This window comes from the organism of the source record quoted next, unplaced genomic scaffold (assembly GCF_019419815.1).
Source record: "Pyrus x bretschneideri cultivar Hongxiangsu unplaced genomic scaffold, Pyrus_bretschneideri_v1 Contig28, whole genome shotgun sequence".
In the NCBI taxonomy this organism is placed as follows: Eukaryota; Viridiplantae; Streptophyta; class Magnoliopsida; order Rosales; family Rosaceae; genus Pyrus; species Pyrus x bretschneideri.
The window spans coordinates 304,444-317,835 of NW_025999590.1; the positions used below are offsets into that span (position 1 = coordinate 304,444).

At 35.3% G+C, this 13,392-nt stretch overlaps 2 protein-coding genes and 1 non-coding gene across 4 annotated transcripts; all 3 read right to left on the reverse strand.

Moving 5' to 3' along the window:
• Nucleotides 1-697: 697 nt before the first annotated feature.
• On the reverse strand, nt 698-1,489 carry LOC125479366. Its single transcript, XM_048588602.1, has one exon. The coding sequence runs from the start codon at nt 1,487-1,489 to the stop codon at nt 698-700; it is 792 nt and encodes a 263-aa protein (XP_048444559.1).
• An 8,126-nt stretch (nt 1,490-9,615) lies between these two features.
• Nucleotides 9,616-12,876, reverse strand: LOC103964016 (GPN-loop GTPase QQT1). 2 transcript variants are annotated; one of them, XM_009376893.2, is made up of 10 exons: nt 12,594-12,876; nt 12,437-12,481; nt 12,249-12,328; nt 11,505-11,579; nt 11,029-11,132; nt 10,764-10,920; nt 10,566-10,653; nt 10,410-10,482; nt 10,201-10,331; nt 9,616-10,064 (listed from the first exon to the last, which is right to left on the reverse strand). In XM_009376893.2, the coding sequence occupies exons 1-10, from the start codon at nt 12,683-12,685 to the stop codon at nt 9,989-9,991; spliced, it is 921 nt and encodes a 306-aa protein (XP_009375168.2). In that variant the 5' UTR covers nt 12,686-12,876; the 3' UTR covers nt 9,616-9,988. The 2 variants fall into 2 exon arrangements, with proteins under 2 accessions (XP_009375168.2, XP_048444193.1); XM_048588236.1 differs by having other exon boundaries at nt 12,424-12,481; nt 12,594-12,698.
• On the reverse strand, nt 12,856-12,927 carry TRNAP-UGG. Its single transcript has one exon. It is a non-coding gene; the product is annotated as a tRNA-Pro (tRNA).
• Between the last annotated feature and the right edge of the window lie 465 nt (nt 12,928-13,392).

Below are 13,392 nucleotides of genomic sequence, written 5' to 3' on the forward strand. Positions count from 1 at the left end.
GAGTACAATCCTAATGTAAAAGGAAGAAAACTAATTAGACGAGGTTACAGGAGATTACACAGAATTAATATCAATTAGGAATCCTACCTAAAATACAAAGTCAACAAGAGCTAACGTCACACGTTTATATTTAATCCATAATCGCAATTGTGACTTGAGATGATTGGAATTAAGTCTCAAAACCCAATCTTAGAGTCTGGCCTCTTCTTATCCACTTTCATAAATCATGAGTTCAGTCTTAGTATTTTAAGTTCATCAAACAATGGTTACGACATTAGTCTGAATTTTAAAACAAGTTCAGCTCGACCGAGCCCCAAATGAGCCCTAGATCCTTGATTTAGCTTTTGGCACAAAAACTTTGCAGTGAAGAACTTAAGCATAAAACCAAAAATCCCTCGAAACCAATACATACATTTAACCACACAAAAAAAAAAAAAAAAAAAAAAAAAAAAACCACAAATATAGTGGAATTACAGGGCAAATTTCACTACTCACATCTTTCAAACATCTCTAGACTAATCTTATAGTTATCATAGTTTACATTTACCAAGTTGGCACCAGCGACCAAAAACAAAACATTGTCTGTACATACATGGCAGCCAAATCTTGACCGAGAAATTAAGAAAAAAGAGGAAATATGAAAGAAAGAACCAAGGAATGTAAGGACAAAAGTCACAAGTCAATCGCAACGCCGCGGTCACCAAATTTTCTGATGACCGTGTTGTTGTGATCTGGGCGTGCTTCCGGCCCCTATGTTGTTACTCTTTGGAGAAGACAGTAGTCCATGATTATTATTATTATTATTATTTTCACTCAATCTTCTACCATGATTTTTCTTCTTTGACGCTCTTTTTGCCTTGCCATTGCTTTCTTCCAACGTCGGCAATGCGTACCAGCCGATAGACGTGCACAGAATTGCAACCGACCGCCCGAACACCGCCAGCAGCACCAAAATGAACACCACAACCACCGGCAAATAGTAAGAAGGCCTTCTCCAGATGCCCAAGTTCATGTCCTTAAAGTTTAATGACGAACGCACCCTCTTATAATTCTTTGGTTGTTGCTGAACTGCTACTTCTTTTGTGGGCGTGGAGGGCTCGACGGTAAAATTATTCAAACCTTCCGAGTTACTCGTTGCATGCTTTTCTGTCACCACCTGAATTTTGGTTTTCTCTTTGCGGTCTTCTTTCTTGTTGTCCTTCAACTTGATCACGACCGGGACGGGAGGGGCGTCCTCGTTCGACTCCTTGAACATGAAGCGGACGAGGGATATGTCTTGCTGAGGCGTTTGCGCATAAATCTTCTGCCGTTTCTCTTCGAGATCGGCTAAGAGTTCAGAGAACTTGTCGAGGCCTCGACTCGAATAGGGGTTCTTGCTCTCCTTGCTACTTCTCTTTGTTGATCTTTTCGGCGTGGAGCAAGGACTTGAAAAGGGTTCGTCTTGAACATCTTTCTGATGGAAGAATACGCAGCTGAAAGGGCTTAACATCTGAATAAACTAAAGACTAAAAACGAAATGATTCTTGAGTTTTGGGATTTGAGTATTGAGGGATTTGGTTTGAGTGGAAGAAAGGAGAGATTATATATATATAAGGGGTTGCTTTTGCTGTGATTAGCTGAGAAGAGAGATCCAGACGAGCTTTTGGTAAATAAAAGGTTTGACAAAAGCAAAATCTCATGGAAGCTTCTGCTGCGCACATGGATTTTGGGGTGGGTTTGACTTCTTGGAGAGGAAGGCAATAATGCCACATATATACATCTGATATTTATTTTTGGATAATATTTTGATACTCACTGGTGAATAAGGATGTATCATATATACTCATTTCTAATTTGGCTTAATAAAAAATACCACGTATTCTTTATTTTTAACGGTCCAAAAAAATTAAGTAATATATACATCATTTTGTAAAATAATAAATGATGTATTAAATTTCTTTGCAAATACGCAGACTGGATATATAGGAAGATAAAATGGAAAGAAAATATTATTTAAAATTGAGTTGGTACAAATTTTAGATATGAAAACATTTTTAATAATAAAATGCTGAGTGACGCACAAGTATTATTGTGAAAATCTTAAACGAGGGAGTGAGACAATGTTTTCCAGAAGGATCACTCTGCCCGCTAACCATGTGCCACAGATTAATTGGAAGTTTGGCATGATATACAAGTGGTTGAGAGTATTTGTCTTATGTACATATTAGATGTGTCGATGATATTTTTAGTTACATAGAATAGAATGAGAATTAAAATCAATTTATTTAAATAATTGTATTTCCTAATTTTCTTTGTGTTTACTATACCAATAAAAGCGAAAAGAAAATGTGTTTTTCATTGAAATTCGTATTGCAATATTGAAACTGTGAATCAAATCATGAGACTAGTTCATTTTATTTCTTCGTTTACTTCCTACGTTCTCCAATTCTTGCTTTCTCCAGTTCATGTTAAGTGAGCATACCAGGAGTTCGATTCCCCCCAATTTATAGCTCTAGTGATGAAATATTTATTCTCATACAAAATAGTTTGGTAGAAACACAAGAATCTAATTTCCACTTACAATATGTCAAATATGAACACGTAGCTTGCATGAGCCTTTTTCATGACATTCTCATCAATTCACAAGCCTAGAGGTATCCGAAACCCGGGTCCCTTGGTTCTTAGCCTTTAGATTCATCTTATAACAAGAAGTGTATTTTTGTCACCATCATCACTATAGTGTATATTCACCACATATCTAATCATTTGTCAAATATTCTTTTACCTAATTATAGTTAATTTTCACATTAAACGTTATTTCAATTTAAAAAAAATAAATAAATAAATAACCATGGTTAAGTAAAAGGGCACGTGGGAGATAATCAGGTGTATGGTAAGCATATACTAAAGTTTAGGGTGGTAAGCAAAAATGCTTCCCATAACGAGCATTTGACAAAATTGGGAATGAAAAATAGATGTCAAATGATTTTAGAGCATCTATCTTAAATATAAATTTTAAATTTGACAGCGTATGTGGCACTTTAACATATTAAACGTTTTAAAATAAAAAACAATGACAAAATTAATAAAATTCATTTAATAATTAATTAAAAGAAGATTTAATTGAAGTTGTTGACAATTTTGGCAACAAGCGTGAGGGTTGCCAATACATGTATGGTTTGACTTTTCAATTGGAAAAAATTGTTGTTGTTTTTTTATTGATAATGCTTATTTAGATAGTTTGACATTTATTTTGGAGATGCTCTAAAATCTTGTGTTAATTGTATAATTTTGTTAGTTTGTGTGGTAAATCCACAGAAGTGAACAAAAAAAATTCAAATATCATCTATGCAATTTTTTTATGAATGTTTATCCATAATTGCATATTTAATTTCCGGGTCATTTTTCATTAACGTGTGGATGACAAAGATTAAATCCAACATCATGTCTGCCTTGACGTATTGGATTACGTACTAATAATAAATTGTTCATACTTATTGCATGATGCAATATTAATTTGCAGATATTGAAGAGGAGCAGAAGCAAGTTATTTAAATAATAGGATATTAGCAAAGCACTTATCTAAATGATGCGTGACTGCTAGTTATTACTAAATCTAAGTAGAACTAACAATTTCTTACGTGGTCTGTTAATCTAATTCGAAATGATAAGAAAGTAATAGGTTTTTGGTCAGATGAGGTATTAAGGGGGAGCGAAAGGTGCGATCGCACAGGCCCCAAATTTAAAGGCCTCCAAAAAAAAATTCATCTAAATTTATATGTAATAATGCTATATATTAAAAAAAATAATTGTTTTTATTAGCACTTTAAAATCTCATTTATAAGTGTAAAAAAAAAAAAATTCTTTCTACATATAAAAATTTAGAGTGTATAATGAGATATTTAAAGTGCTAATAACAACACCATAAAAACGATTTTTTTTTTTTCAATTCTGTTATATAATAATGCTATATATTCAATGAGCCTTAAGTTTGTTTTGATTTAAGTTATTGTTTTCTAGCATCAATACATTGTCTTGCGTTCCTCTTAGCAAGAATTATTGCAGTAGGATAATGACTAGGAGGATTTTAAAGGCATTATGGCATTAACATTTTCAAGGTTTAGCCAAGGCTTAGCTCAGGACCCCACTACTCGTCGTATTTGATTTGGTATTGCTACCGCACATGACTTTAAGTGTCATGATGATATTATTGATGAAAGTTTTTATCAAAATATTTTTGCTTCTCATTTCGGGCAATTGGCAATTTTTGTGGACTTCTTCTAAAAATTTGTTTCATGTAGCTTGGCAAGAAAATTTTGAGGCATGGGTACATTTTTTGAAAAACTATCTTAAGAAGGGGCCCTTTTATAAATTTCGCACAGGACCCCCTAAATCTCAAAGACGGCCCTATTTTTGGTCAACACCTTACCTAATTGGATTGTTATCAGATCACATGTTAAAAACCCGTTAATATCAGGTTGGGTCATGTCACCCGTTAATATTAACGGGTCGAGTTCAGGTCAGGTCATATTACCCATTTATCTTAACCGGTGTTACACGACAACACATATTTCTTCTATGTCATAGGGTTAAAACCAAAAAATATTTATTGCTTTCTTGATGTTTCCTTACATTTTCAATAACCCTTTAATATATCGAGTACTTCACAAAAATGACACAAACACAAAAATCACAACATGAATGCCAAATCTAAATCTAAGATCGATGGATGTAGAAAGATCATAAATCAGTATCATAATTTGTGAAAGCAAAACTTGTGAAACACGCATGTGACTATATTATATGAAGTCTCGAGAATTATTGTAATGGGTGGCGTAACACATGAGATATTTCAAGTTTCAAATATGTTAATGATGGTAGTTAATACTAATAGGATAATAACGCAGCCTCAATCTTTCTTATCGTTGAAAAACGAGAGGCGATGAGCTAGTTTCTATTCTCGTGGTAGTTATCTTCACTTGATAAGAGAGGGCGTATAAACTTGTTCAACGTGCATGAACCTAATAACCTTCTTGTATTCTTATGATTTCCATACTTAGCTATGCCTTGTGGTGATGATTACCGATTACATAGTTTAACTTATTGTGTATGTATTTTTTGAATTCAACTATGATATTCATTGATAACGAAGGAATAAGTACAAATAATAAGGATTTTGTGAATGTATTAACGAACCGATGGTAAAAATATTTTTGTAAAAATCATAACGTTTGTCTGAATTTATTATTTATTCAAAAGAATGGACAACTGCCAAGTCGTTACGTTACTTTAGGATGAGCTAAATTTCAAAACATGTCATAAATAATTTCTTGGAAGAAAAGATCTTATCATGTCGGAATATATCGTCTTCTGGCTGCTTAATTTGAATATGATTCCCGTTTTACACAATAATTGTTTGAATCTAATTTTCAAATATCATTGTCTGCACGGTTGATAATTTCCATAATTTTGTACACGTGAATCCCAGTTGACAACCACCGCATGCAAGAACTACATTTTTTTTCTTTGTATTTTATTATTTCTGCCTGTTTGCAAAAAATTTAAAAAAAATACTATGGGAAAAATAGATGTTCACATGAGGCATACTTGCGATGTTATAAACTTGTAATGTCCTGGTAATCTTCATCTTCTTCGTCTTAGAACAAGTCAACGTGAGCGTCGCATGAGAACATTTCCACGCGCTTAGAGAGTTCGTAGTTCATCAACAATTTATACAAGCAGGAAATGAAGATGCGAATTGGGTCAAAACTTAAAACTTAAATGAGTTGATAGCATATAGTGGTGGATTTAGAATTTGAATTTTAGGAATTCTAGTGTTAAATATAAGTTTTTTAGATGGGGACAGAGTGCAAAGCATGCAAAAAAAAAAAAAAAAAAAATCATTTTATTCACTTGGTGGGTGCTGTCAGCGCAACATGTCGAGGTATGCCTAGCATGCATGACATCAATTATTTAGTAGACGCAAAAGAAATCCGTACCAAACATTCGGAGGATCCTCAAAAAACCTTCACATCTGGACTTGGATGGTCCAGGGAACACCTTGGCCCCTACTTCCATCCACCCCTGATAGTGCATATATATATATATATATATATATATATATATGAAGGTAGCTACAATTAATTAAGGATCTTAAATTTAAATAGTAGTTGTCACATCCCGAGCTCGACTTCACCATATCACGATATTGTCCCCTTTGGACCCCGACCACACCCTCACGATTTTGTTTCTGGGAACTCACACGAGAACTTCCCAGTGGGTCACCCATCTTGAGATTGCTCATGCGCAAACTCGCTTAACTTCGAAGGTCCCATGGAACCCGAAGCCAGTGAGCTCCCAAAAGGCCTCGCGCTAGGTAGAGATAGGAATATACATATACGACTTAGAGGATCCAATCCCTGGCCGGATGTGTGCCGACGAGGATGTCGGGCCCCTAAGACCATCTCCAATGGTGAGCTAAAACTTAAAATTTCCCTTCCCCCCCCCCCCCCCCCAAAACAAAAAATCCACTCCAACTCATGACCTAAAATTAACCTAAAACCCAAATGGACGGCAAATATCAGCCCAATTTTAGGCCACAAAGAAAAACGGGCCCCACCAACTGAGATTGAAACTGGGGCTATGAAGCCCACTGCCCACTCCATACTCGCTTACACCCTGCACGTGCTAGGCTTTCTCAAAATTTTGTACCAACCCACGTGGGGTTGTTCCCCCACTGTCAGACCATCAAGTAGCTGTTGGGCTACTTTTCTTCATCCAACGGTTCCATTTAAATGGGCCGTTGGTTAATCCAACGGTCCAAGTTCAAAGTAATTTTTTTTTAGTTTTATATTTATGTATTTATTGAATCCAACGGCTTAGATCGAATATAATCAAATCTAACGGTAAAAAAAAGATCTAAGTTTATGTGGTTTATTAAATGTCGTTTGTATTAAGTTTATGTGGTTTATCATGATTTTCATGTATTGATCTAGTGATTTTTCAAAATTTATCAGAATTTAAATATTTTTAGGTTAAAATGTTTATATAATTAATTTAGGATAGTCTACATAATTTTTTTTTTAAAAGTTAATTTAAAAAAACTAGCCTTACTTCATTCTTTGATAATTTCGGGTTAAAATTTTAGGCCAAAAGGGTTGGAGCAGAAAAACTATTTCTGGGCTAAAACCTAAATTTTCTAGGCTAAATATTTTTAGGTTTTAGGTCACCATTGGAGATGGTCTAAGAGGAGTGGATTATAACATCCCACATCGCCTAGGGAGTGGATCCTCTAAGCCGTATATGTATATTCTCATCTCTACTTAGCATGAGGTCTTTTGGGAGCTTATTGACTTGTCACATCCCGGCCCGGGATTGGCTCTGATACCAAATTGTCACATCCCGACCCGGGCCCCCACCACATCCTGGGCTTGACTCCACCGTAATACGATATTTTCGCTTTGGGCCCCGATCACGCCCTCACGATTTTGTTTCTGGGAACTCACACGAGAACTTCCCAGTGGGTCACCCATCTTGGGATTGCTCTTGCACAAACTCACTTAACTTCGGAGTTGTGATAGAACTCGAAGCCAATGAGCTCCCAAAAGGCCTCGTGCTAGGTAGAGATGGGAATATACATATACGGTTTAGAGAATCCACTCCCTGAGCGATGTGGGACGTTACAGTAGTGGCTGCTAAAAGAATGATTGTCCCTAGTAAATCACAATAAGGTAGTGTTATCCACACACATTTTTACTTCACACACACTTCTCTCAATTTTTGGTAGGCATTAAATGAATTGAAGAAGATCAATTGCCAAAAAGTAACAAGGGTGTGTAAAAGATATAAAAGTGTGAGTGAATAGCACTTTCCGTCACAATAATAATTTTATTGTTTTTATGTTATTTATATATGTGTAATTAGTTTGTGATTTACAGTTAAAAAGAAGAATAGTTTTTTAATTATAGTGCAAGAGCGGAGCCAAAAAAATTTTATGGGTGGGCTAGCTAAAAAACTTACCCTAAAATCAAATGATTTTTTTTTTTTTTGCTACATACGTATTGTATGTAAAAATTTAAGTTTAACTTTAGTATTTGTATGCTTTAAAATTTGCTTGGTTTCACAATTGCAAATTGCAAAAATTATAATGAATAATGCAATTTCACATATATTTAGATGCAAACACAAGAAAAAGATGAAAACTTAATACATGGACTATCTCAATTACAACTATGCAACTAGCACAAAACAAAACCATGAAAGTAGAAGTAAAGACAATCTTAAAATAAATTTAAAAAAATGATTGAAAATAACATAACGCCCATTGAATTAAAGCAAGATAATCTCAAAACAAAATGACATCATAATTTTCATGGTAATTTTTATACTTTTTCTTGTGCTAAATACTCATTGGGCTAGTTTCATTAAAAAATAATAATTCTTATTGCACTTTTTATGTCTATTATATTAGGCTATATATTAAAGTACATATATATTACCACACACTCTCCTAGACTACAGCCCACCGTAGCCTTTGGTGCAGCTCCGCTAGGTTATAGTGAGCCAAAGAGTATTCATTATCTACTGCTCTCAAGAAAACTTTAAGTCGTGATTGTCCCATTGTATTGGGTTTGTTGTGCAAGTAAAAGTCGGCAAGTATTGAGTCAGAGCATCCCGGACTTGAATCATCGAATTAAGCTGTGAATTTTTAAGTAAAAATAAGTGTTTTCTGAAAAAAGCACTTCTAATAAAGGCACTTCTATTATAAACACATCGAAATTTTTAACAAAACATAAGTGCTTCCTAAAAGAGTACTTGAAGTATTTTTATTAACGATTTGGAAGTACTTTTAAAATAACTGAAAACGCTTCTTGGGATTAATTTTGGATTCTATACGCACGTCAAGTGCTTTTGGAAGAAGCACCACATACGTGCTTTTTGTAAGAAGCACTTCAAGTGCTTATCCATGATCCATTTGGATTTTTATTAAAGAATAGTTTAAAAAATATTTTCACCAAAAACGCTTTCAGTAATTTTAAAAGTACAACATAGCATGTACTTTTCTAAATGCAAACACAAAGAGAATTTTGTTAATAGGTACTTTATGATTTAGGCCTAATTCATTGGAATTAGGGTTTTGTTTCCATGCCTATTAGGGATTAGGATTAGTTTTCTATTAAATAACTTGTTATGTAATTTAGTTAAGAATAAGGACTAATACAAAATTCACGCAATTAAATGCAACTTTTCTAAATGCAAACACACTCCTTGTTCTTAGTCTAATTTTTTTTTTTTTTTCTAGAATCTAAAAATAATTTTAGTTATTTTAAACGTATTTTCAAATAGATAGTTATAAAAAAAATTAAAAAAAAAGGTGGGGCCCTAGAAGTTCTAGAACATAAGAAAAGAAAACAATGAGCAATCATCCCAACTTGAAGAATGGGGGCCCCAAATTTCTCACCCTCCGACATTGTGTTGTCGTCAACAAATTCAACCATGCTTAGTTAATGGCTTCCAGAAGTCTACACATCTAGAGAAACCAGGGATCTTCTTCACTTCACACAAGCAGATTTCCTCTGTGCGCGCGTGTGAAAGAAGTGAGCATAACTATTCAGGTCTTTATCAAGATCATTGACGTAATACTTGGCGGTGCGTAATCCAATCGACGCCTTTAAAACCACAGTTTTGTTGTTATAAAACCTACATCATCGTGATTGCTCAATCCCTTGCAAACAGTTCTACGCAATTAACTTATTCGTATAAATAATAAGGCATGACTAAACAGTATATACATCATACAAAAATAGTCACATGAGAGCGAGTTCCGTAACCTTTAAGCACAAGCTTCCGCAACCTTGAGAGTTCTTTGGATCTGTAGTCAATGAGGGACTCACGACTTAGCAACCTTCAAAAATATGAGAGTTCTTTGGTAACAGTCACGGGCTTCTGAAGTATATGACCAGCAAACTAGGATGTACTAGACATGCATCACTCTTGTACATATAGATTATCAGTCTCCCAGCCTTTCATTGTCGTCATCAAAAGTTTCGTCATCCTTCATGTACTTCTCTTGCACTGCTGCAACTGTGAGCTACTTTGTTAAGCAATACAGAAAAAAAAAACTGATAGCTCGAAATACTTCACGGTCAAATTCACAAGTATCTTCACAAGATAAGGGAACAAGTGCAAACTTATTACTGTAGAATCAAATGAAAAGGATATCTGTAATAATCCCAATCCACAGGACCGACCGCAATCTTACTGAATTCGACTGCACTCGCATCTATGCCAGCAAAAATGTACCCGTTGCTCTTGTCTATCAGTTTAACTAGATTTCCAACACTCTCTTTATCCTGAAAAGTAGCATTTGAGAACACGAAGTACAAAAAGTTCAAGAGGTCGGGAGTAAAGTGAAGAGAGGACTGGCGTGCCTGAATATCTAAGGTTGCAAAATTGACAAGACTGTAATCTTCAATTACTTCACAAAGCTCCTTAGTAAGCTTTCTGCAATATGAACAAAAAACATTTGTTTATGGAAGAGCAAGATTTTCATAGGTTGTTGCCATATGATCAAATATTAATCAAACCTGTACTTAGCCGAGCGAGGATCCTGATCAAGCTTGTACTGAAGATAAGATAAATCCTCTACATCTGTGAAGAAATCGAGGTTGAAAGCTGCAGGCATTAAAAAGAAAACAGAAATATCAGTATCAGATTATATATCTCAAATGTGTATAAGAAATGGCACGGATAAAAAAAAACAAAAGGATAAGCCATGACCATACCTAGCTTTCCGTAGCTCTCTATTAGATCAATCTTAGACAAGACATTTATGTGCGGGAGTTCCATATGAAGCATGGTTGATAAAGAGAGAATCAATGCACTAACATACTTTCCAGGGTCGCTGCAAAGATGGGAATCAACCAAATGTACTGCAGTCAACTGCACCAAATCAGGAAGCCATCAAGATTACAATCCCAAGGGCATAATTATCATGGTCCCGCTGAATGGTGCAAGCTAAAAGTATTAAAAAGAGGATTGGAATCATACCCTGAGGTTTAACTTCTTCACGAGTTTCATGATAACGTTCTTGGCGTTGGAGTGAAGAAAGAATAGTTCCACTTGGCCAGGGAGATCAAATAGAATATAATGATCTGCAAAGTTCATAATAATGTTAGGCAGCAGCATGCCACTATTATTTCATCACTGCTCAGGGGACAAACTAGAAGACTAATATTCGATTCCTTTTAAAAATGCTAGTACAATGCATAACTCTACATAATACACTTAGATAGACCAAAAAAACGAAAACAAGCATTTATACTTGCTTAGTTTCTTTCAACCATTGCTTTTTTTTTTCTTTTCCAGAGGTTGCATTTATCATTTATATTTAGGCATCATTGTTCAAACCTTGAGGTATAATCCCGAACTGTCATGCCCTCTGGAAAACATAAAACGGATTATCATGATTTTAATGCCAGAGCCCGAATATTCTAAACAAGTAAAACAAAGCAGAACACACCAACCTTTTATAAGAGGTTTCAACTTGGCCTCCAACCAGTCAATATTCTTCTCTAGATAATCCATGCAATATACAAGACCTGGACGAAGACGACGAAAGAAACTTCAGAAGTTGCAGAACTCCAAAGGCCCATACACTACAAGTATTAAGTACAAAATCCACCAAAAAAGGACTTGTAACATTCCTCAAAAAAGCATCATTTGTTGAGTTTAGAAACACATATGTAGCACCCAACTAACGGGTCAGTCATAACTCAAGAGAATTGACAACAAATAAACATGAATAGCATATCGTAAACCATCTGATAGACTGATACACAACATCAACAAGTTCCTAAACTTCACATGTTTTTGTCTTGGTCAAGAAAATCAACAAAAGGTACATCAAGTGATTTTATGTCTTTAATGACATGTAAGCTCTTTAACATGCACTCGTTAACTGTTCATCCTGTCTATCTTGTGGATATTTTAGAACCTTTACTCCATTTAACACACTCCCAAAAATAGAAAATAAAGGAGCTTCATGATCAGTGAACGGAAAATCGTCCTTTAAATGCGTATTTCCTACCATCTAACATCTCCAAATGTCACTTATTTTCGAAAGAGAAAATCGAGGGTCCAAATCCAAGAACTTCCTGTCTTTCCATTGGTTTCCTTCTTCATTAACAAACCAAACAATTTCCACCTTTTAACTTACTCAAGTAATGAACCTTTTACAAATTAAAAAGAAAAGAAGAGTAGGAGCTCACCTCCATTGGGACCAAGAGAGTGCTCCACCATGACATCACTCAGTTTTATAAGCTCCTCCATGTTCACAGCACATTCATACCTAAATTCACGTAAAGGCTCAACATTCTACATTGGAATGCAATGCAACACTACAAATTACGAACAACAAACACGAAAAATCAAAAAAATAAAAACCCGAAAAGGATACGGCAATGCATCGTTGGCAGGATCCAAGTTTACCACAGCAACTTTCCTGCACACCAAAACAGCAAATTGCTACTGTAAATATTTCAGACAGATTCAAAACGCAAAATTGAAGCCATGGAAAAACTTGAATACCCAGAAATCAGAGTGAAATGTTTTACCTTCCGATGAGCTGGAGGAACTGAGACATGCCATTGCAATAAGTGGTCTTTCCTGACCCAGGGGGGCCGATCACCACTTGCCCAAAAACCATTTTTGGGTTTTAGGGTAAAGTCGCCGGAAAATCGAGAGAAGTGATTGTTCAGTGCAATGCAATCGAAGAATTGAGAGGTTTAGGGTTTTAAATTTGGGGGCGGTAATTGAGGGACTGCGAGTCGGCGGCAAATGGAGAAGGGGGTAGAAATTAATGAAAGTGAAAAAAAGGGGGCATTCCGAGAATCGAACTCGGGACCTCTCGCACCCAAAGCGAGAATCATACCACTAGACCAAATGCCCTGTTTGTTATTAATCTAGGGCTATATATTAGTAATAAAATATTATCTTAAATTAAGCCCATGTCGGGGCCCATTGTTCCCACCCTTGAGCCCATTTATTACAATTCGGATGAGCTTTGTCATCTCACTTTCATTCACATGGGATGAGGTCCTACTGTGGAATGAAGGTCAATATGTTGCAGTTAATAAGACGGTATCATTGTTATCAACAAAACGTACTAGTATATTATTGATGATATTGATGCATGTATAATGTTATGAATAGAGAATTCTTTACATCCTATGATTTTGGAGGGATTTTTCAATGTGTCGGAAACACGTCTTGGTACACCAAGTGTTAACATTGGTTAAAAACTTGAAAAATTCCCACATATGGGTAAATTATAGCTTTCATTAGGCAAAAGCAAAAGTCCAATGTGGGACTCCCACATATTGCATGGATGGAATTTGGAATTAAGATTTGTCA